A 25,394-nucleotide genomic window follows, 5' to 3' on the forward strand; every position below is an offset into this window, starting at 1 on the left:
TGAATAAAGGTACATTTTTTTGTTCACATTTACCTGTTTATTAAAATTGCTGTCAATGTTCATTAAAATAAGCCCTCCCCTGAAAATAAGCCCTCTGGTGTTTTTCTGTCCAAAAAATTAATAAGACAGTGTCTTATTATCGGGGAAACACGGTATTGTTTTCCTAAAGTCTAAGCCTCTTAAAGTCAGGGACTGTTTTATTGTTATTCTTATATCCCCAGTGCCTAGCACAGTGACAGGCATATATAGCAAGCACTTAAGAAGTGCTCATTGATTGACAGGGTTACTGATCCACTAAATCGGGGGAAAGTTATAAATAGAGTTTACCTAAATTTAGTTTAATTCAACTAGTATTTGATAAAGAATCTCATGGAGAGATAGAGGCTACCAATAATGAACTAAACAAGTTCAGTACTAGCTGAATGACCAGATTTGAAGAGTAGCCATTTGTAATTCCATATCATCCCTGGAGGAGGGCTGCAACAGAGTGATCTCATAATGCTTGCTTGGCCTTGTGCTATTTATTTTCTAATATTTTTATCACTGATTTGGATAAAGGCACACAAGTGGCATGTTTATTAAATTTTCTAGCAACAGCAAGGTGAGAGACTTTGTGACCCACTGTATGATGACATGGTCCAAAAAGATCTTGAGAAGTTAGCATTGCGCTAAATCTGATAAGATAGAATTCAGTGGGGATAAGTGGAAAGTTTTATATACTTGGATTTTTTAAAATAATCAGTTTCATAAATGGAATGACAGTTTTGCAGCTGTTTGAAAAGATTTAAGAGTTTTAATGGCCTCCAAGCTCAGTGTGAGTCAGCATTAGAGAGAAGCTGGAGTGTTCAGCCTGGAGCAGAAAAGACTCAGGTCGGGTATGATAGCTGCTTTCTCCAAGTGTTTGAAAGACTGTCTTGTGAAAAAGGAATTAGACTGCTTCTGTTTGGACCCAAAAGGAACAGTCTAGGATCAGAGAGTTCAGTTTAATCTTGAAGTAAGGAAGAATTTCCTCACTAGTAGAAAGATTGAAAAGTGGGATGGGATGCCTCTCAGGAACCAGTGAATTTCCCCTCCCTGGAGGTTTTCCAGCAAAGACTAGTTAGTTATTCTCATCTGGTATGTCAAAATGGGGTTTCCTTTTTGGAAGTGGGTTGGAGTATTTGGTCACTGAGGTCCCTTTGAAGCTTGACATTTTGTGATAGTACTTTGAATTTATTTTGTGCCCTTATCACATTCTACCTTATGTTACTTGCCTACTTTCTCTCTCCCCACCAGATCAATTAAGGATTTCATTGAAGGCTTAGGATTATCTGATTTGTTTTTGTAATACCCTCTTGCCCACAAAAGCATAACACATCAAACCCAGTGTTCTGCCATTCACTTGGAACTTTTTTGTAGGATGTTTGGTTGTTTTTTGTTTGTTGCCTGTGCTGCCCTTCCCACTATGTCATAAACTCTTGTGGGGCAGGGACCTTGTCATAAACTTCTTTGTATTTCTCATGGCACCTTGACCTATGCCTTACACATAGGAAGCAATATTCATGTATATATTTGTTAAGTGAATAATCAAAAATTATAACATAATATTCATTTATCTTCTTAAATACCACATGAAACTTCAACATAGAAAAATGTAGAAAATATTTTTGTTATTTGGGTTTGCTGAATTTTCTAAGACTAATATTTTATTTAGAATATTAACATGCTTGAATAAAGGGAAAATACATTCGAAATTTAATAATGTGGAACAAAACAAAGTTCCATCAGTGATGATGAAGTAGCAGATCTCAACTCAATATGGTATTCTAGGCTTCAGTGAGTCCTCAGCAACACCCAACTTTTGTGACCTTTATTTCCCACTACTCCCCTATGCAGAAGCTCAGTTCTAGCTAGTGTAGTACTAGTTTATCATTCCCTAGATAAACGAGGTTCATTCCTAACTGCATTTTCTTTGGCACTCTATCAAGCATTAGAATACCCTTTTTTTCCTGTCTCTCTACCTATCTAAATCTTGCCCATCCTTAATAGCTCAATGTATATTCTGCCTTCTTTTTTTGGATTTTCTTCATCTGAACCAGTCCTCACTAATCTCCTCCTGAATACTCATTGCCTAACACTGTTTTGGATTTCATCATGTGTTGCTTTGCATTCTTACTTAACTCTTTCACGCATCTGCATTGCCTCTCCAAACTAGCTGGTACCTCTTAAAGGAACATTTAATATCTTGTTTGTATTTTCACTTCAGCAATTCACACAGAGTTTCTATTGAGTACATACCAATTAAACAATTATTGAATGATTGAATGAATGATCTTAGAAAGCTGAAGATATGCACAAGCATACAGAGAGCAATCCAGAGGGCCAGTAGTCCGGTACAGTTATCCATTCCAAATCGCAAGGGTGAGGGTCAGGGTGGCCCCGAGATCTGGGGAATACACATACAATCATTTGGCCCTCCTTTTGTAACAGAAAAGAAGTCTGAATTTTTTCTTTTTCTTTTATGGGATGTTTACAGTACCTTATTGTAAAATTTGGGGTATTTGGTCCCAGGTTCTGTGTCTTCTGCTGGCCTTCATGTATCATCTGCAGCTTCCTAAAACTCCCCCGAAATTCCTATTTAATTTCTTATGCTGAATCACAATATACCAAAACTACAATGGGGAAAGTCGCAGTGTAGAAGATATAACTGTATTATAGGATAAAAATTCATCTACATGGACACATTTCTTAGTATTTACTTTGAAAACAAACTAATTTGAGGTGTGAAGTGTTGGAGGTTTTTTTAATCACCTAGCTCTAGAAAGTTACCGCAAACTATCTTACTTGATTATTGGCTAAAAATACATTAATTCAATTCAAAAAAGCATCTTTTGGGTGCAAAGAAATATTATTTCTTTCTTAAAGACAGTGTGGAAGAATTTTATTATTTGTCCTAATAGAGAACCCATATATTTGAGAAAATAACATCATCATAGTTAATCCGTATTCATAATAGACTACTACCAACAAAATCAGCTGTTGTGTTTATTCACTTTTTAAACAAATGCCAATTCATATTTTTGGCATTAAAGATTGTTTCATTCACTTATGGAAATGTTTTTCTCTTTGAAATTTTTATTACCAGCTATTTGGGAAGTTTTACTATAATTGTTTAAATATGTTTCTCTCCCCTCCCCCTCCCAGGTTTATTTATGAAACAGAGCATCACAATGGCATAGCAGAATTACTGGAAATATTGGGAAGGTAAGTCATTGTACTGCAGAGGAAGAAGCATTGTAGTATAGTGACTAGAGAGCTGTCCTTGGATTAAGGGAAAACTGGGTTCAGGCTCTGCCTCTCCTCCTCACTGGCTGCCTGGGCAAATCACTTATTCCAGGGAGAATCTGCTGAGAATTGACACCCGGAAAAATGTAACCTTCTTGAGAAGAGAGATTGTTTCATTCTTTGTGTCCCCAGTGCCTAGCATTCAATAGGTACGGAAGAAATAGTGTTGATTGAATCAGATCCTGACTCCATCATTTGCTATTAACTGTACACGAGTAACTTAACTTCTGTGCCTCAGGTTTGATTATCTGTGCAATAAAGGTAATAGTATTTTCCCCATCCACCTCATATGACTACTGTGAGGAAAACATTTTGTAAAACATTAAAGCACCACAAAAATCTGGGTTCTTACTGTCACTGTCATTATCTCATGCAAAGGTGTCAGACTCACAGTCTGGGGCCTGCAAAACTCTTAAGTGTGGTCTCAACCAGATGAAAATTTAATTGAGAAATGTTTAAATAAAAATCAGTACAACACAGATCAAGTGAATTTGTGCTTTTCTATATCACTGTGCAGCCACAAGGCTCTGTTTCTGTTTGAGTTTGATACCACTGATCTAAACCATCTTTTATACACCAAATCAGCAAGTTCTCATGATTCCCCCCTCCTTTATCACTAAAGATGGCCAGGTGGAGAGAGCATTGAATGTGGAGTCAGTAAGACCTGACCTGAGTTCAAATCCTGCCTTAGATACTTCACTGGCTGGTGACTCTGGACAAGCTACTTCTTTCAGCTTTCTTTGCCCATCTGTTAAAAAAAAAAAAAAGAGATGATAATAGCACCTATCTGACAGGATTTTTGTGAGGATCAGATGATAAGATATATGTAAAGCACTGTGTAAACCTAAAATCAGTTTATAAGTATTTAATTATCGATATGCTAATGGTTGGACTTTCGAACAATAGATTGCAGGGGGAAAAACATTTTAGGTTCTTCTAGGAGATAGGAGTCTTAATATTTTATCAATCAAATTTATACGAGCTTATACAATTCTGAAAATCAAGTAAGTCTATTGTGCATATTTGCCTTTTGAAACACAAACTTCTTACATCTGGTTTGCTGAATACAGTGAAGGAGGATCAGACTATCAAGATGTTAAATGCCTTAATGTCTTCTTCCTATTGGGTTTACATTTCTAGTTCCTCTAATACTGGAATAATGGACCTAAAAATTTGAAAAGAAACTATTTCAAAGCCTAAAGTTTGACAAATCACTGAAGAAAATGCAAATTTTCTTTCAACAGTTGAAAAGATGCAATTGGACAAAAGGGTATTTCATGCAACAGTTAGTTGAAAGCCGCCATGTAAAGAAGGTATTAAGCCTTTGTATTGTAACATAACAGGTTGAATGTTTTCCCCTTAGAAGGACATTCCACCTGAGCTTTGTTTTTAATTCCTGTGTTTTTTCTTTCCTTTTTGAAAGAGACCTGACTTGCCTACAGGATGTCTTTGTGAAAATAGGGCTGAAAAAAATGACATAATTACAGATATGAAATTTGTGAGTGTATTAAAATTTTGAACCAAATCTTTTTTTTTTCAGCATAATTAATGGATTTGCCTTACCATTAAAAGAAGAGCACAAGATTTTCTTATTGAAGGTGTTATTACCTTTGCACAAAGTGAAATCACTGAGTGTCTACCATCCTCAGGTACAGTGGTGTCATTAGCTATTTTGTGTGGATGAGTCCACTTGTTATTAAGTATGTTTCATTTATACAGTATGAACTCAAGACCTTGCATCTTTTATGGAGAATATTACTTTATTGTGTTAAATTTGATGATTTAGGTAACATAGGTATTACCTCTTAAACAGTTATATAAAGGATTAGGAATAAAATTACTTTCCTTTGTGTGTGAAAGACCAAAAATGGAAGCACTAAGATTAGAATGTCTTTGAAATATGGATTTGAAGTATAGTTATATTTAATGGTTTTAAGCAATGCAATTCACAAAATTAGAAGAATCAAAGTTGGAAGGTATCTGAAAGGTTATCTAGTCATCCAGCCTCCTACTTAAGGAGGGAATATTTGCTACAGCATCCACGGTCACTGATTATCCACCTAAGACAGGCAACCCCTTTCATTTACTTAAGTTGAACCAAGGTCTACCCGCCCCTGAAATTCATATTCATTTGTAATTCTATTCTCTGAAGCTAAAGAAAGTAAACTTAAGCCCTCTTCCTCATGATTTTCCTTCAGATATTTGAAGACAAATCTCATTACTCCCTCACCCCCTCATACACACACTCATACACATAATTCTTTTCCAGGCTAAAAATCCTCAAATCCTTCAACTGTGCTTCATCTGAAATAGTTTTCCTCACCATTTTGGTGCCTTCCTTGTTCATGAGCTGTACCTTCTTGATACCCTTCTTGTTAAATTGTGATAAAAACTGAAAACCATGCTGTCACACCAGCTTGTGGCTTGCAGAGCTCTAGCTGCCCCTCACAGATTGTGTCCTACAGTTTTGATCAACATGCTTGTCACCCAGATGTTCATATGAGTCACTGATAAAAAGTGTTGGACAAGATAATACCTTATTTATCTTTGTATTTTCCCTAATGCCAGTCATAGCCCCTTAAATATCTTCTTAGCTTGGGCGTGATTGGCTATATTGAATTGAAGTTGACAGATCCAAGTCCCTGAAGACTTTTAGCACTGCATGTTAATATTGATCCATCATTCAACCTGAAAGAACATATAAAAGTGATATCTTACCAAAACTTTCCATTTCCCTTCTGTATATGGACAACAGATATCCGTACTTAGAAACAGATTTGAATTTTGATTTTAAACTTTATTGAATCCTATTAAATATTATGTTTAAATTCAACCAGATGTTTTGTGGTTATTGTTGTTTTTCAGTTGGTTTATAAGTAATAGGAAAGTTTGAAGGGTACAAAAGTTTGGGGGGAAAGCTAGTTTTCTGTCTTGGGAATGTTGCATTTGAGATATCTCTTGGAGCTCAGCAGAGAGATTCAAGCTGCACAGACCCATCCAGGGTCATCTGCACCCATAGGAGCCAATTGGGATCACCAGGCAAGATAGTATAGGGGGAGACAAGACAAGGGTCCAAGACAGAACTTCAAGGGGAAGATGTAAAACATTAAACATTAGTTCATAAATAGATCCAGACCTGCTTCTGTGAATCATGTTGTATGGTAGATCATCATGTAATAAACAGAATTTGGAAGGGCTTGAAGAACCCACTCTTTAGCAACTGTCACATTGCTTCCTGATAACTTTCAAAACTTAGCTTCTGTTTTTCCTAGTCCAGATTTGGAACATTAGGTGCATGGAACTTATTACAGGAAGTTAATTCAGATTTAATTTGTTTACTTTGGCTTCTTGGGAGATTATATTTATTAGGAATATTATAGAAAAATACTTCAGTCTCCATGAAAGGCCCACTTTACTGCCTCATTGTTGAACAAAGGTGACCTTGAGTTCTTGTAGCCTTTCCAGCAGAGTGGAAACTTGGACAGGTCCTAACAAGTTGGAAAGGTTTTGAGTATGGGCTCAGTGATGCCTGTTGTCTGAGAAACAGAATAATTAAGCTCAGGCTCATTGCCAGGTTGGGCATTTAAGTGTTGAATTTTTTGGCTACAACAAGTCATGGAGGGCTTTCAGCCAGCATAAGCCCTTTCTATTTGAAGGACTCCTACTGATGAAACCTTGGGATATTGGTCATTGAAGTATTATGGATAAGCCTAACCAGAAATATACCAGATTAATGACTTTGGTAGTAGGTGGTAACATTTATCAAAGGGTTGGGATGAAGGATTTTCAGACAAACATTAAATTTTGGTGTTTGTCAGCCACTTAAGTATTCATTAGTTTTGATTTGGTTATCCCAGTAGATGTTCAGTTAAAAAAATATTAAATGCCTATTGTATACTAAGAGCCATGTGATTACAATACAAATTCTTGTCCTCAAGGAACTTGCAAATTAGTAAAGAGATAAGAGATGCTCTTAGATATATTACAAGTTAGGAAATGATTGAATGCATAGGAGAGATCAAACAGGAATTCAGTGAGAGAAGGATTCCCATCTAACTGAGAGAAGTAGGATTCATTCTGGGAGGTAGCACATAAGCTGACTTTAAAGGGAAGAGGAAAACTCTCACTAAACAGAGCTACAGAGATGAGTGCAGATGAATTACACAAAGGCACAGACAGGAGAGGGAAAGGTGAAATTATTAACAATGAATAATAAACTTTGACTGGAGGAGAGAATACAGAGGAGTAATTTGAAGTAAGAGTCGAAAAGGAGGTTGGAGCCAGTTTGTAGAAGGCCTTGAATTCCAGGATAAAGAATTTAAACTTTATTTAAGAGGCAGTAAGGAGCCCTGGCAGTTTTTGAGCAGAGAAGTATTATGATCAGTAACGTATTAGGAATATTATTCAGGCATTGTTGGAAAGAAGGCAAGCTACTGAAGTTAGCTCCAGCTCAGAGGTTATCTAAATGAGAGGTGATAGAGGCCTGAGCTAGAGTATGGAAACAGATTGAGACACTAGAATAGACTGAAAGCATAGAATATTATGAATTGGAGGTACCTTAGAAATCATCTAGTCCATGGGTTCATCACCTGTTTTGTGCTAGGCGCCAAGCCCATCAGCCTCTTTCAGAATCATGTCAAATTACAAAGGAAACCAGTTACACTGAAATACGGTTTTCAGATTTTTAAAAACAAATCCCTAGATCCTAGGTTAAGAACCCCTGCTCTAATCTGATTTCATAGATGAGGAAACCCCTTGGTAAGCTGACTTCCTAATGGTCACAGGGCTGGTACATAGAGTAAGGATTCAAACTCTGGTCTTCTAACACTCGTTCTACTGTTCTTTCTATGGTGGTACTCTGACTAGACCACTGTCTTAGTAATGGGTTGGTGTGAGAGAGGAAAGAATCACAGAAATAAATAAGTTGGGCCAGGAGGCCTTGGAGTGATGAAAAATATGGGTTTGGGAGGAGGATAGATAATAGGTTCAGTTTTTGACATGTTAAATTTGAGATGCAATAGAAACATCTAGCAGACTGCTGGGAATATGGAACTGGAATTCCCATGGAGAGGTTGGATTTGGAGATAAAGATTTATATCTTTTGGATCATGCTTTAATTTGAAAGAATCAAGAACCTTTAAGCCTTTTTTTTGTCACTACCTATTAACTAGGGTAAAACAATATTCCTCATTTTGCCTTATAAATGTGTATTGTGTGAACATGTATACAAGACTTATTTCAGGTTTCCTCAACATCAGCAAATAGTATGTAATATAACTAGGAGCATCAACGTAATATCCTTTTGTCACACAAGGAGAAAACTGAATCAAAGAGGCTACTTGACTGGCCCAAGGTCTTACCCGTGAGTCAGAAGAAGACCTAGGACTAGACCCTAGGGACTCCCTACTTATCCCTAGGCCGTGTTACACCCTCTACTGTTTGTTGTTTTGTTTTGCTTTTTGACATTTTGAGAATCTCTTTAAGGAATCAGGTGAAATGCATACAAAAGCATTTCATATAGAATGAACTCTTAAACAGATTGCTAGTATTGACTCCTTTCATGTTTTATGGTGACTTTTTTTTTTACCTGGAATTAGTAAATAACCATGGAGGAGAAAAAAGAGGGAGGGAGATATTTATTACCACTATGAGGAGTTGGGTTTTTTTTTTTAATCAACATTCCAGAGTTTCCCCTTGCCCTTCTCACACTTGCCAGTATGACAGAACACATTCAGCTGTTCTATTGGCATTCATATTTGGTCAGAGTAATAGTTTCAGTTTTAGTTTGGTTCAATTTTTTTCTGTCCCTTGGCCTGGAAGATCACTGGCTATTTTTCCCTGACCATTTTAGTCATGTTATACTGACAACAACTTGAATTTCATCTTCATGTTGTTGATAATAAATACATTTTTCTACTAATGCTTTAAAATGAAAGCACAATCCACAGTTTTGTCAAGGTAATACTGAAATGTCAGGAAACAAAACCCCAATCTTCTTTTCTCCATCCAAAAATGTTATGATTATAGTAACCTAGAGGAATGGAATATTACAAAGTTATTTTTGTACTTATCTCAATTACTAGATTGTAAGCTCCTTAAGGACAGGGATGGCATTTTTATTCCTCTTTGTATTTTCTCCACAGGGACTCATGCTCTCAAAAAATATTTGTTGAATGAATGATAGTAGGAAATATTAGGAACAGCTACTTTGAAGTGTATGTTTACAATTTGGGTTTCCCGTGGGTTCCTCATTTGGAAACAGCTTTCTAAATAATAGAAATTAGAAAATAGTACCAGGAAATAATGTAGGTGATATTGCCATCAAAGAGTGAAATATTAATATATCTTTTCTCTCTTAACTTACTTAGCTGGCATACTGCGTAGTTCAGTTTTTAGAAAAGGACAGCACACTCACTGAACCAGTAAGTATATTATTTTATTTTGGTCAAATTCATAATTGTACTATGAAAAAAGTATATGTATTTTGCTAAATATAAACATAATACAGTGTGTTTTATTAACAAAATGTAGAAGTATGATCATATGAGATAAATAAGCTTTATCCATTCATTTATTTCTGTCTTAGGCTATAAAATTAACCCAGTTATTGATCCAGCCATATGTCATATAGGTTTTAAAAAGCAAGTCATTGACTAAAATAATTTGTTCTATAGCAAAAGACTTGTTATAATAAAAACTGTTTTCTCCTGCCTTAAATCTTACCTAGTCCTTTTTTTTTCTTTTGAGCTCAAAGTATTTTAATGCATACCTTCATTAAAGCATATACAGTTTAATCCCACCATTAAGCACTTTGATGTTTTGCTTTACTTACTACACATCCAACTGACCAGTTAGAGTAAATATGGTATAAAAATTAAGTGTCTGAAATCCTTGTTATAACCAAATAGACTTTTAGTCCAGGAGGTACTTAACCTTTTTTGTGTCCTGGACCCCCTTGACACTTTGGTGAAGTCTGCATACCACTTCTTAGATTAATATAGAATTTTTTAAAAATTCATAATTAAAGGTTCAATTAGATGCAATATTTTTTCCCCATCCAAGTTAACAAACAGTCTCCTACCCCCCAAAATCTATCTACAGACCTGGGAAGTAGCAAAAGTAAGAGTCCTTCCATCTGTTTTGTGATTACTATTTCAGAATCATAATTGTTAGCAATTGTTAGTTGGATTATCTGATTTCTTGTACTTTGCAATTTTAATTTCAGGTTGTGGTTTTAAATTTAGGAGTTGTATATTTAGATACCAGGGGAAAAGGTATGAGTTTTTTAAAACATAGTTGGCAAATAAAATAAATAGGATTGATATTTTCTTTCCTAATGGCTATACTGCTTCACTGCTAACGTGCCAATTTTAATGTAGGAGAAAACGTCAAAAGTCTTGTAATACTTAGATATTTGTCAGGTCAACTGAGGGGAGTTCAAATACCGATAACTTCAGTTATCAGGCAACTTGATTTACATCCTGTACTAGTCATCAGACTTCTAATTTTCATGCTTAGATCTGTTGCCCTCAGATTTCTTACATATAAGAGAAAGCTCTTGGTCATCATCTATTAGACACCAGCAAGCAATAACAAAAATTCTGCAGAGGTGATGTGCTCAGAAACCAGGTGAAGGAGAGCACTGTCTGACTTAATCCCTGCTTCCAGCCATCTTAAGGAGTGACATTTACTCTGCATTCTCCACCATAGGATTCCCAGGAACTATCTACCATATTTGTGTCTGAGACTTTGGAAGCCCCAAAGGAATTGTACCAAATCTTATCAGACTTCAATATCAAGCACAGTGGAGGTACTGAATGCCATGTAGAGGATACATTATTTTTATCCTCCTTAACTAAACTGAAGACTTGTTTTGATGGTGGAAATGCAGCTGCATAATTAATATGGAAGCATTTTTTAAAAACAGGTTTTTTTTATGTGTGGCATGACCTGATTCCTATTATTTGTAAGGTATTCTCCAGATCAAAGACTCAAAGAGATTTCATTGTCATATTCTTTTTCTGTCCCAGGAATTAAATGAAAACTATGAATGCTCAAGATAGTTCTGTTAGTTATCAAGGCTACAGTACTGGTCATGTCCTCCAAAAGGACATTGGAAGGTTTTTTAATTTTCTGTTAATGCTGTTGTTATTGAGAGACAGTATGGTATTAGTGCATGAGTTAGTCTAGTCCCATTTCTGACCGTGTGACCCTCGGGGAGCTAGTCACTTACCTCTCTGTGCCCCAGGTAGCAGAGAAGCTGCCAGTCTGCATGGGGGAAGGATGTTCCTCACCACCAGCTCTCTTCACAGATGGAATCATAGGTCTGATCCAAAACTATTGTTGACATAAAGCCAAAACAAAAACTACATTTGTTTATTGGGATACATTTGTTTAATATAGTCAGTTCACTTATTACCATTTAAATATTTCCATTGAAGGTAGGCATGAAATTATGTCCTGAAATAGAGTGTGACCCAAAGCATTACGGTAAATGCAAAAGATAAACTATAAAGTCATAGAGGGGGGGAAAAATCTAATTCTCCCTCAAGATCTTTTCTTGAAACTGTTCAAATTATAGTCATCCTAACAATGGATTCTACTATTCTAATCTTACTGGTATTATCTAGAAAGCCTTACTATAGTATATACATTCTATACTTTGAGGTAGTTGAAATAATCAAAGCATCTTTAGCTTCTTTTCAAATTGCTTATTTTAGTGAGAATAATATTAAAATATAGTCAATTATGTTACTTAGGCATTTTGTTGAATAAACATTGACAAAAGTACGATAAAATTATACTTCTTGGTTATTTCTATATAATAAATATATTTTAATAAATAATATAAGGTTATTCTTTCTGGTAAGTTATATTGAGATAGTTATTCTCTAAAGTGAGATGTTTCTTACTACTACTGATGTTTCATTTTTTTGATGCTCAGTTTAAAAGATTAAGAGATTTTAAAACATCAACCATCTGCCATTACACTATTACTCAATTCTTTTATAAAATGTTTATGAAGCCTTAAGATTTCTGGGCCCGTATACATAATTTTCTTTTTTAAAAAAGGAGAGGAGGGCAACACTTTTAAGTATTTAACCCCTCTTAAAATATATCCTACAAAAGTGAAATATGTAGTTCTCACCCATTTGTCTTTGAGTAACTTGGCCAATGTGCAAGTCTTGAACCAAGTCCCAAAGTATAAAAAAATGTCCTGTCCCGCTCTTCCCACTACAATGCCACGTCAAGAGGGAAATTCCAAAGCCAGAGGAACCACAGGATTCAGAACCCCCTGACCCTGTCAGTTCTCTGAAATTCAGGTCTCAGGACCATTAGTAATCTTGTCCCAGCTTGGCTGTTAAAAGGTTCAGTTTCTTGAATTGCACTCAAAAGTAAGTAGCCATTGTTGTTCAGGATTAGCATTCTCTGAGCAACTCACTTTCTTCAACAACAAGAAAAAATTCTGTTGCATTCTGAACTTGCAGAAATAGCTAAGTGTTATCTGATACAAGAATCCGAGCTGTCCAGGTTCTGACTCCTTCAGAGCAATCTTATAATAGGTCTGTAAGTTATTATCAGAAAATAGGACCTTTTTTAAGAGAAAGATAATATCAGAACCAATTTCTGTTTTATGGCTCACGAACTGATTTTTTTTTTCTGTTTCAAATAATAGAATTCCATTATATAAGTAAACAAGGAAAATTAGTAGATGTGTAAAATGAGTTTTAGGGAGAGAGCTTGACATTTGCAGAAAGGCACCTAAACTCAGAATCAGAAGACCTGAGTTTGATTGCTGACTTCTGGCACTTACTAGTTGGTGTGTGTACCTTATCACAGCACTAAACTCTTAAGTGTACATTTCCTTATGTAGGATGAAGATGATAAAACATAAAGAACTATGGAAACTTGAGTTTTTTATGATGTTATCATTGTCATCTGAGTTCTTTCCAAATTGTAAATTTGAGATGGGAAGTAAGGAAAACTCTATATATTATATATCATGTATAATTATATATATATATATATAATATAAATATCCAGAATTTCACCAATGAGATTACCTGTGAACAAGTAGTTGCTTTGTATAAGAAAAGTTCTTGAAATTTTTCAAAACTAAGTCCAGACACTTGTTATTGTGAATAATGGAACAGAGATTAGGGAAAGGACACAATTTGATAGAAAGGACACAAAGGACATGCCTTCATATATCACTAAAAATTCTGTACCTGGTCCAATCCACAAATAAATCAGTGTATTACATCAGCCATATTAATCTATTTTTAGTTGCCCTAGTTCCCTTTATTCTTTATTACCCCTGCCCACTCATTTTATTTCCTTTTCAAAAACCAATCTTAAGATAATTTAACTAGAAAGGGTTGGTTACATAAACTTAAAACCGGGATTTGGATGAGATATAAAGTAATATTCCCCAATTTTAAGAGACTAGGTACTATTAGACTTTATCATCCCTCTTTCTATAAGCAAATAAAACCTTTTGTCTTAATTTGAACAAACCAGGGATTTGTATAATGAATTAATAAGACCATATAGATCAAGAATTAAAGAACCTAATGTGATTTTTCTTTTTCTAGGTGGTGATGGCACTTCTCAAATACTGGCCAAAGACTCACAGCCCAAAAGAAGTTATGTTCTTAAATGAATTAGAGGAAATTTTAGATGTTATTGAACCATCTGAATTTGTAAAGGTCATGGAACCTCTTTTCAGACAACTAGCCAAATGCGTTTCCAGCCCACATTTCCAGGTGTGTGTTGTATAGAAAAATATAGTAAGTGATTTGCTTTATGAGGTTTGGTGTTTTTTTTTTTAATTTTGAAAGCCATACATTTTAATGTGGTGCATCAGACTTCACTACAGTGCCAAAGTTGTTCAGTGTAAAGTGCAAGTTATCAAATATTCACATTGTTTCTGACTGGTCATGCTATAAAACATTAGCATCTTGTGTGTCACCATTTCAGACTCATTTTCCCTTATTTTTTTATTAAAGTAGACATAATAGAATATTGGTAACTTCTAAAACCAATACCAACTGTCATCTTCATGTAAAGCCTTACTTCCAAAGCACGTAGCATAATATTTTAAACCAAGTGGTTGCAATGGATTGGCTCTATTCTCTAAAATACACTTCTCTTTTCCAGTGAGACTTCTCACATTATCCCTTCTCTCTCAGCCATCTTCAGTCTCTTCCTTTCGACAGGCTCCTTCCCTTCTGCTTTTATACGTACACAGGTTTTTCTGTCCTCTAAAAAAGTTCACCCTTGACATTGCCTCCATTCCCAGTTCTCCCATGCCATTCCTTTCATTGCCGTATTCCTATGTGTGCCTTTATGTTTCGGTCTGCCCCATCCCTTCTTTGACCCCTCCCACTCCACTGAAAATTTTCTCAAAGATCAGTAACAATTGAAGAGTGGGATGCAACAGGAAGGAGATCTAGCTGTGGCTTCAGGAGACCTGTGTTCAATCCGTGCCTGCTCTTTACTGCCTAGACAAGTCACTAAACCTCTGTAAGGATCAATTTCCTGTTTGTAAAATGAGGTAATTCTAATGGATGATTTCCAAGACCCATTCCAGGTAGGAAAGGGCCAGATTGTGATGGACTTTAAATGCAAAACAAAGGACTTTATATTTGGTCCTGGAGATGAAAAAGAACTGCAAGATGCAAGAGTTTGAGGAGAGGGGGTGACGTGGAGAGACCTGAACCTTTGGCACCTGACCAGAAAATGGATTAGAGATGTAAGGCAGGAAGACCACTTAGGACACTATTGTAGTGGTCCCAGAGAGTAGTGCTAGAGGCTTAAACTAGGCACTGTGAGTGAAGAGGATACATGCATGAGGTAGAAATGACAAGATGTGACAACAGATGAACTCTGTAGGGTGGAGTGAGGAGTTGAGTTCGACTTAAGAAAGGGATCCCTGCAGACTTAGAAAAACACAAATTAACATTATCTATACTATGTTGTGTTTGTATTTATTACATTTTAATCTGGCTCGGATCACACTCATCATGGGAATGGGGGGAAGGACAAGTTTGACCCCTCTAAGAGTATAATATTTGAAATATCCAGAAGGTGGAGACAGCCAGGTGGCACAGAGGTTAGAGCATCTACCCTGACCTGAATTCACTTACTAACTGTATGACCCTGGACAAGTCACTTAACCCTGATTGCCTCCCAAAAAATAAAGAAAGATTCTGTCTAAAGGGCAGTTGGTGATGTGAGGACTGAAGTTCAGGACAGATGGTAGGACAAGTATCACTTAATTCAGCAAACATTTTATACTGCTAACTGTTCTCTTTTAATTCATTTTTTAAAAATATTTGTTGTTTGTTACCATGTGCAAGGTACTCTGCCAGGTGCAATGTGAAATGATAGTGATAGGAAAGATAAAACATACTTGAAAAACTAGTATAAAAAAGCGAGTGCCCTAAGAGGAATACAAAGGAAAAGCTTTAAGTTCCATGGACGGAGAACTGTTTCCACTGGGGTCATCAGAGAACATTTTGTAGAAAAGGTAATATTTTAGCTGGTCCTAAAAAGGTCAGTCTTCCAACAGGTAGAGATAGAGAAGTTGAGTGGGGAGAGAAAAATGCGGAGGAGCATAGCAGACACCAAGACTGGAACATGCAAACCGTGTTTAAGGATTAGCAAGTAGTCTAGTTCGGCTGGATAAATAAAGATTGGGCCATATTATGGAAGGCTTTAAATACCAGGCTAGGTAATTTGAATATTATTCCATGAACGATGGGGAGCTGTTGAAGGTTTTTAAGTAGGGAAGTGAAACTACCAAAATGGTGCTGTGTGATGATTAATCTGGCAGTGATTTATCAGATGGATTTAGGTAACTAAAAAGGGAACTCTTGGATGTAGAAACCAGTTATAGTGAGAGATAAAAGAGGCCTAAAATGGGTTGGTCACAGGCATTTTGGTATAAAGGAAAGTGTGCTACATTTGGATCAGACAACCTGGATTTAAATCCCACCTTTGTTACTTTTACTACCTTTTTGACCTTGGGAGAGTCTCTTAACTTCTCTGAGCCTCATTTTCCAAATCCTTAAAATGATATGGACTAAATGACTTTTGAGGTCCTTTCTAGATCTAAGTCTGTAATACTATGTAAAATGGATTGTAGATTAAGAGTAGTCACTATGTAGTACCTGCTCTTGTCCATGACCCACCAAAATTCCTCCAGCAAAAGACTACCTAAAACATTGTAGGTCTTCCTCTCTTGGCTTTTTAACATGATAGATAGGACATTTATTTTTTTGTTTGTTTTTTTGATTTTGCTTTTTGGAGGGCAGTTTGGGTTAAGTGACTTGCCCAAGGTCACACGGCTAGTGTTTTTGTGTTACATGTCTGAGACCGGATTTGAACTCAGGTCCTCCTGACTCCTGAGCCAGTACTCTACTCACTGCGCCTCCTAGCCGCCCCTAGATAAGACATTTAATAAAACATTTGAGCTGTCCATCTTTTGTCCTTCAATATAACCACATGACCAACCAGTTTCTTTTTCTGATCATACATGGCGTAGGTAATATATTTTATGCCCTTTTTGTATGTAAGTTACTGTTGGTGATATGCTGCCAACTATTTAATAACCATGGCACTATAGTCTTTCCATTGTCCTTTGGTTCAGCCACAATTTTGATTATTTGTGGTATTCCATCATTCGTAGTCATATACCATCACTTATAGATTGCTATTTTAATTTGATTAGGTTTTTGATTCAAGGAGTAGCTTGGAATTGTCAGAAACACTATGTAATTTCCAAAATAGCCCATCTGTAGTATCTGTCTAAGATAAATGTGCAAATAGATAAAATATTCTATCCATCCACCTGCAAATCCTAGTCTGAAAAAAAGCCATTCCTTCTCGCTTTGGTTTTTCTTGTGTGAATTGATTGGCCAAACTTTTTAGTGATTGTAAATCTATAGAATCAGTCCCTGAATATTCTTAAAATTCTATCACCTTGAGCATGGATTTCTTGTAATGTGTACTTGACATGGACTGTATTATTCTTGAGTACCACTTCTGCTTCCTCGTTTAACATATCATGGACTGAGTAAAATCCAGATATGGTGGTTCCACTTTCAAAATGCTGACAGATCTGTACCATTTTTTTCATTACTGTCCAGCTAGTTTCATCGTGAGGGCAAGGACCCTTTCATTTTTATATTTGGGAATATTCCCCATCATTTACGTAGTAGATGCTTAATAATAATTGGTCACTAAAGTGTTAAATTTCTCTGATAAGGTTTGTTCTCTCTGACCTGGGAAGTCAAGAGTCACTAAACTTAATATAACCAAGTTGCCTAACAAATTATCTTGTTTTATACAAAGCTTGAAAATTTTGTTTCAGTGTATATCAGCATTTCCAAACCTATTTCTAACCATGTTATTCTTCAGTATACTCCATAGCCTGACCTAGTTGTAAAATTTTAATGAAAAGTGCTTGGTAAAGAATTTGCTTATATATCAGACATTGGTGGTCTATTCTGAAGTTAATTCACTTATTTTAGTAAGGTGTATAGAATTAATTATCATTGGAGACCATTACATATAGAATCATTGAATTTTAGAGCGAAAGGGGATTTAGAAGCCATTGAATCCAACTCCCTCATTTTAAAGATAAGAAAGCTTGAGACCAGATATATGTGATCACTTAACCAACTGAATTCTGGGATTGTAAGCAAGAGGGCCAGGCCTAAGTTTCTTAACTTCTTATGCAGCATTCTTTCTCTTCTAGTATTTCTACTTAATTGTCCTATTTAAGAAAAGAAAATAATTTTTAAACCAACTGTCAAGACCATAGAGCAAGAGAATACCATTGTCTAGAAATTTTGTTCACAAAATCTCTATTTAGACATACCAGAGGACATTAAAGTAATACGAAAACCTAGGCACATAAATATCACATTGTGCCTTAAGTCATTGTGTATCATCATTTTGAATAGGATGTAAGCATATGACAGGAAGCAGAGGAGAAGAGAAGATATTAAAGCAAGATTCCAGGTGCTGTATGGTTAGAGCACATACCAGAATATTTACCAGATGTGTAATTTGAGAACAGTTATGATATGAGGCCAGTATTTAAAATACATGTTCAAAAATTAAGTTTACAAAGTTTGGGGTTTAGGGTTTTTTGTTTTGTTTTTGGTTATCAAAAAATTCACTGTTGTTTAAACTTTGATGAATCTGTGGTCTCCTCTGTGTAGGTATTTCTTCTGCCCATATAGATTACATCCATACATTTTCATCCTTTATAGCTCTTGTCCATGTCTTTCTGTAGTTCCTGAACAGGAACAGCCATCCATGGCACTGGGGATCATCTTGATTTCTTGACAGTTTGTAGATAGATATAGATACTAGTGGTGCCACCAGGGTGTCCATCAATAACCCAACCTTTGCTCTTGTTAAATGCCTAAATCATCTCCTTTTTTGGGTCATACATCTTCCTAATAATATCCTTTATGGTGCATGGAGAACATAGTTCTTCAATGATACTGTGTTAGAGCCTATTCATCCTCTCCATTTCATTTTGTGACCTGCAACTTTTCATTCTTTAGACACTGATATTCTAGTAGTCATAGCTATGCAGGATCACCAGATAGTTAATAGTGTTAAAAAGATAAGGCTGTTTTAGGGAAACCCTTGAGGTCATTAAAATCACTTTGCAATTTCCCAAATACAAACGTAATCAGCCAGTCCGAAAGTGGAAGGTACCAGCCTCTGAAAGAACTAATCAGAAGGCTTGTCTCCATTACAGCCACATTTACCCTTCCCTCGTCATAGCTCCAAATTCCCCTTCTTCATTCTCTTCTTTAGCTTTACAAGTTCCCAATCTTCCCTTTTCCATAGTCAAATATTTGTTCTTTAGGGTAGGTATAACCTAACCCCAAACACAGTATCAGCACCGGTACCACTGGGAAAGTTTTATTTAAACACACACACACACGTACGCATGCATGCATGCACACACACATGCCAGCATGCTCACCAGAGGTGGGGGGGGGGGTTACTTTTAATAGGGCTGTGCCAGCAAAAAAAAAAAAAAGTTTGGAGATGACTGATCTAAACAGTTCTTTATCCAGTTAGTTTTTCCTGTATAGATAGCTAGGCCAGATATTTTTGTGTGATTATGAACCTCAGGAGTCCCTGAAGTATTCTGAGACTTAATGCAATCAGTACAAGATCATCTGCAAACAAAAGCATTTGGAGCACTTCACCAGCTATAGGTAATCACCCTTCAGTTTTGATTTTATGCTAGACTTCATGACAGTTGCAAATACCTTTGGAAGCCTATGTCTCCTTCCCTTACAAGTCTCACTTGATATCATCAGAGGCTGAATCAGATGCTTTTTTTTCCCACAGGAAACAAGCAATAAACAGAATAAGATCTTTCACTCCACATCTTTTAAGTCAGTTGGGTTACTGTGCAAATGTGATCTGCTTTTTTACAAAAGCCTGCCTATTCCCTTCTTATACCTTCATCAAGGATGCTTTCCTTAAGTATCTCATTAAAATGCTGTAGCAGCTGGGGCAGCCAGGTAGCACAGCAAGCAAGAGCACCGGCTCCAGTGTCAGACTGACCTGGAGATCAAATCCCGGGCTCAGACACCCACCCAGAAACACCTGGCTGTGTAACCTTGAGCAAGTTACTTAACCCCAATTGCTTAGAGGTGTCCAGGTGGCTCAGCAAGTAAGAGCACTGGCTCCAGTGTCGGGATGACCTGGATCAATCCGGGCTCAGATACTCAGCACCACACCCAGAAATAACTGGCCGTGTAACCTTGAGCAAGTTACTTAACCCCGATTGCTTTAAAAAAATAAAAAATAAAATAAAATGGTGTAGCAATGGGCAAGTAAACAGATTTGTTGTTTAGTCATTCAGTCATGTCTGACTCTTCATGATTCCACTTGAGGTTTTCTTAGCAAAGATACTGGGGTGATTTGCCATTTCCTACTCTATCTCATTTTACAGATGAGGAACTGAGGCAAACAGATTTAAGTGACTTGCCCAGGGTCACAAAGCCAGTGTCTGAGGATAGTGATATAAGATGAGGAAGGGAAAAGGGATCTCAAGAAAGGGTGTCAGTTTTTTCAGTAAAATATGTAGCTAGATTCTCAGCTGAGAGGGTGGGAGGAAAGGAGCTATGGGAGACGTGAGGAAGGATGAGAAAGTTTGGAAGCAATTTCATCCTTAAAGGCCTTGTGATAATATGAGCTAAGTGAATATCTTGCCAAGCTTTCTGTAAATTTGGGTTTTTTTCCTCCACTGCTTCACTCTGTTTTTTGTCAGTGTCATTCATAAAGTTTAACTATCCTGTTTTTTAAATCTTTTCATTGATACCTTTATTTTGACATGACTTTCATTACCCAACATATCTGTCTCTTCTGCAAACCCAGAGAGCCATCTTTTATAAACTAAGAAAAATAGGCAGGTCACCAAACATTTGGTGAAGATAGCCTATGCAAATATATACTCTCATCCACATCTATAGGTTGGTGGGGTTTTTTGGTTGTTGTTTTTTTTTAAAGCAGAGGCTTTTTTTTTCAATTTCAAATTCTGTCCCTCTTTCCCTGCTTCCCAAGCCAATGAGAAGGCAAGAAAAATAAAATCTATTACAAATATGTATAGTCACATAAAACAAATTTCTGCATTAGCCATGTTCCCTCCATAAGTTATAAAACAAGCTTCTATTTTAAATTATTGTTGCACCCCAGTTGCTAATATCTCTCTGTATGGCAAGATCATGTGTTATATGTTGGCTGACTGAGGCGGCTTTTGGGCTTTGTTTCTTTGTGATAATTCTTTTACATCAATTAAATTTTGACAGGATATGTCTATGTTAGTGTCTGGTCTTTATTCATTTCCCACTGTTTTGCATCAGGTTGGAGTTACAATTGTATACCATGTCTTCTCATTTTTCTTCTAGCTTGGTATTGGTTTTTTTATTTGCTCTAACAAGTCAATCTTATGTGCTCACAAACAGCTGATCTGGAAGTAACTCCCACAGTGACCAACCATTTTTTTGTCTGTTAGGATTTGCGGGGAGAGAGGGGGCGGCAGCTAGGTGGTGCAGTGAAGAGAGCACCGGCCCTGGAGTCAGAAGGACCTGAGTTCAAATCTAGCCTCAGACACTTAACGTAACACAAAAACTAGCCATGTGACCTTGGGCAAGTCACTGAACCCCAATTGCCCTCCAAAAAGGAAGGAAGGAAGGAAAGAAAGAAGTATTCAAGATATACAAGCATGGCTTTTCAGGGCAGTCTATAACCCTCTGGTATCTATTGTTTTTACTTCCAAACTATGAACTAAAAACATTTTTATATTCTCTCCATTTTTCCATTGAGATCCCTGAGCATTAAATATATATTGATTTAATTCAGAGAATTTTAATGAGTTCTTCATAAAATTTCTTTTCCTCAACCTTTACATTAACTAATTGCAGCTTACGTGACATCTTCGTGGTAGTATTTCTACAGATATTTGAGTCATATGAGATGTCTGGGTATCTGTAAAATGAGGTTTCTTGTTGTTCTTGGAGACACCATAAAACCACTGCCAGCTCTGTTATTTGCCTTTCCAAGGAGAATTTGTGAGCCATCTTTCCATCTTGCTGTAACTTCATTTGTCTTTTGGTTTTGAGAGTGATATGATTCAGTTCTGTTGGAAATCTGCTGGAATCATTTGTCCACTCAGATCACTATTATCTCATGTTTAGGGTATTTGCAGCTGAATTAATATTCATAGACAGTCAGAAAACTGGGTGATTCTTAGTACCTTTTACTCCCTTTTCTACCACTTTGCCATTGCAAGAGCAGAAGCAGAAGAGGTTTCATAGGAGTCTCTTCTCTGGGTTGCTGTGTTCTGTGAATATAGTCCTCGAATGGCGGGCATCATCTGTCTCCAGGCCTGTACTCAAAGCCCCTTTAGGATGGCATGCCTGAGCCTGCGTGCTATGGCGGCCACTGTGAGGATCCCGAGTCATCTCCGTGCCACAAGGAGATATTGTAGGTCTCTAGGGAGGAAAGTTTAAAATGCAAGAAAAATTACAGATCTTTTCCTGAATTTCAAACCATCTAACTTCCATTTCTTACTCTAATGAAATCTTACCTCCAGACTTATCTTCAGTTATTTCCCTCTTAAGTGCTGCAAAATTCAACTGCTCTGGGCTTTCTTATTTTAAGCTCATAATTTAAAGCGATTGCTCCTTTAGAATTCCTATAAGACTTGATATGTGTATATATATGTATATATATATAGCATTTTATGGCCCTTTCCTCGTTCTGTCTTTGTATTTGTCTTCTCTATTGAACTATAAGCATATTGAGGATTATGTTCATGTTTTACTCTTCCTGGTATTAACCACAAATGTCCAACACAAGACTTTGCATACACCCACATCCATTGTGTATTTATTGAATGAATAAACATGGTTGACTAATACCACCTTAGAGTTATAGGCTACCGGGATCAAGAGTCAGGTTGGATGGCTTCCACAGTACCAAGCAGGACAAATATCAGCAGATATTTTTGTAAATGAAGAGATTTTAATAAAATATAAGCATACATCATATAATGTTTCTCTAGCCAACATCATTTTTCAATAAATGATTAATAACACTATAATCATACTTTAACTGAACTTTCACACTTCCTAAAAGTGTTTAACTCCTCATGTAAGTGCCTCTGCTTTCAGCTCTTTTCGTATGGTACATTTCCCCACATTTTCTCAATAAATTATCTCAAATATCCCTTTCAGCTCTAAATCCTGTGATCCAGATTCATTTTTTTTAACCCATTTTACAAACATTAGGTGGCATAAGCCTGTATTTCACCTGTTTTCAGATTCTTAATTTGTTATTTACAGATATAAGTCTGTTCATTGTAGAAAAAAATTATGTGTCTTTATTTTTCAGGTGGCAGAGCGGGCACTGTATTACTGGAATAATGAATATATTATGAGTTTAATCAGTGACAATGCAGCAAAGATTCTGCCCATCATGTTTCCATCTTTGTACCGTAATTCAAAGACCCATTGGAATAAGTAAGAAATAAGTCACAACTTTGACCAACAATGTCTACACTTTGTCAGTTTTGCTGAAGTTTCTTACTAATGAGTGTTGAAATCTAGATTTTAAGCATCAGTGAAGAAAACTCAAGTAATATGGCAGATTCTGTCAGTGGCCCTTTTTTTCCCTCCTTAACTGTAAAGTCAACGTCAGAGTATCAGTTGATTCACAGTCTTTATGGCTTCCACAAAACAGGATCACATAGCTAGAAGGAACTTCAGAGGCCGTGTCGTCCAACTCAAACACCTCCAATGATGGGGAACTCACTCTCAAGACCCCCATTCTTTTATGCAGCTCCCATTGTTATCAATCTAGGAAATCAAGGTTTGAATCCCTATTCTAGTATGTGTGGCCTCTGGAATCATAAGCAAGGCATTGCTTAATATGGATAAGGTTTTGAATTACAGATTTACAGAGCAAATAAGTGAGTGGAAAAACTGACATACCATATAGTTATAGTGCTGCTCAGCATAATTTGATTATTTTGAGTTATTGTTTCTTAAAAGAGTAAACACAAGTTTTTGTAACTTTTACTATGATTGTCAATAATAAGTAACTAATGTCTAAGAAAGGGGAAATGACTTTTGGATGCCACTGATTAATAATGTTGAATATACTTTCAAAATATGAAGTTTATCCACAAAGGAAGTTCTTAAGTATTTCTCTAAGTAATGTTATTTTAGTAAGATTAAATAAAGATGGTTGAAGTTTAAGAATAAATTTTAACAGTTTTCCTTGAGCTTTGAATATCAAAATTTCATTTTGAGTATCTAAAAACTAAAAATCAATTCCATTTTTTGTTGGGTTTTTTGTTGTTGTTGTTTGGAGGGGGGAAGGTAGGGCAGTTGGGGTTAAGTGACTTGCCCAAGGTCACATGGCTAGTTTTTTTTGTTCAGTGTCTGAGACCGGATTTGAACTCAGGTCCTCCTGACTCCAGGGCTAGTGCTCTATTCACTGCACCACCTAGCCACCTCAAATCAATTCAATTTTTTTAGGTAGGAGTGGGACTAGGTGACCATTAACTAGTTCCTTCCGCCTTTGGTTCCTCAGTTAATAAAATTTGCAAGACTTAAAATCATCTAAAACACTTCAGGCATTGGCTTCTGTTTAAGTGATTTAATAATTAATAGATTTCTGTTCTATTCAAATTAAAATACCTACAAATTAAATACTCTCCTAAAGTGATTTAGTTCTCCAGTTATCTAGACAGCTGGCTACTGTTGACCAGTGTGGTACATTATTCAGCTTAAAGTATTAAGTTTCAACCTGAAATTTTACTTGTAGAACAATACATGGCTTGATATATAATGCATTGAAACTCTTCATGGAGATGAACCAAAAACTGTTTGATGACTGCACGCAACAATTTAAAGCAGAGAAAATGAAGTAAGTTACAATCTTCTAAATGTATTATTTCTGCTGTGTCTTCCTAATTGTTACTTATCAGCTTACATTGCTTGTTCTAGAAAATTCTTCTTAATTTTAAAGCTGTGGCCCTTTTTCTCAGGATAAACAGCTTCAGCTTTGACCTGTAATAACCTTCTTGTGAATATACTTTATGTAGTGTATTTGTTTTAATACTTGTAAGTTAGACTTTCTGTCCAAGAAAAATATCAGCAAAAATTCTGAGAAGTATAACCAATCAACTCAAGTTATTTTGATTCCCCTCTATAGACAGTTTCTCTTCTTAATTTCCATCTCCCCCTTTCTTCTCCCCTTTTCTCCTACTTCCCATCTCTTACTCCTTTAATCTACTCTCGTTCTTGTGACTAGGACCATGAGCCAATGCAGAAGGCTAGCCCTCATCACCCACATGGGGGAGATTGCAGCCTTTCCACCTAGCTACAGACCACCACTTCAAAGGGAGATAACTAACATTCACATTGTTCTTAAAGATTTATGCAACCGTTCACACATATATCTTCATAAGATCCTATGAGGTATATACTGCATACAGGAGCCATTTTCTACATTCA

At 36.3% G+C, this 25,394-nt stretch overlaps 1 protein-coding gene across 6 annotated transcripts in view; it reads left to right on the top strand.

The window, feature by feature from the left end:
• The window catches only part of PPP2R5C (protein phosphatase 2 regulatory subunit B'gamma), a 228,199-nt gene that overhangs the window by 186,923 nt on the left and 15,882 nt on the right, over positions 1-25,394 (top strand). For all 6 annotated transcript variants that reach the window (XM_069104189.1, XM_069104187.1, XM_069104192.1 and 3 more), the window contains 6 exons: positions 3,184-3,243; positions 4,865-4,973; positions 9,693-9,746; positions 13,920-14,090; positions 23,266-23,393; positions 24,703-24,804. In XM_069104189.1, the coding sequence (XP_068960290.1) occupies positions 3,184-3,243; positions 4,865-4,973; positions 9,693-9,746; positions 13,920-14,090; positions 23,266-23,393; positions 24,703-24,804 (624 nt within the window). The remainder of the gene's footprint in view (positions 1-3,183; positions 3,244-4,864; positions 4,974-9,692; positions 9,747-13,919; positions 14,091-23,265; positions 23,394-24,702; positions 24,805-25,394) is intronic.

This window comes from Petaurus breviceps, unplaced genomic scaffold (assembly GCF_028583685.1).
Source record: "Petaurus breviceps papuanus isolate PSGF00001 unplaced genomic scaffold, PetGlider_PUasm1.0 68, whole genome shotgun sequence".
Classification (NCBI taxonomy): Eukaryota; Metazoa; Chordata; class Mammalia; order Diprotodontia; family Petauridae; genus Petaurus; species Petaurus breviceps.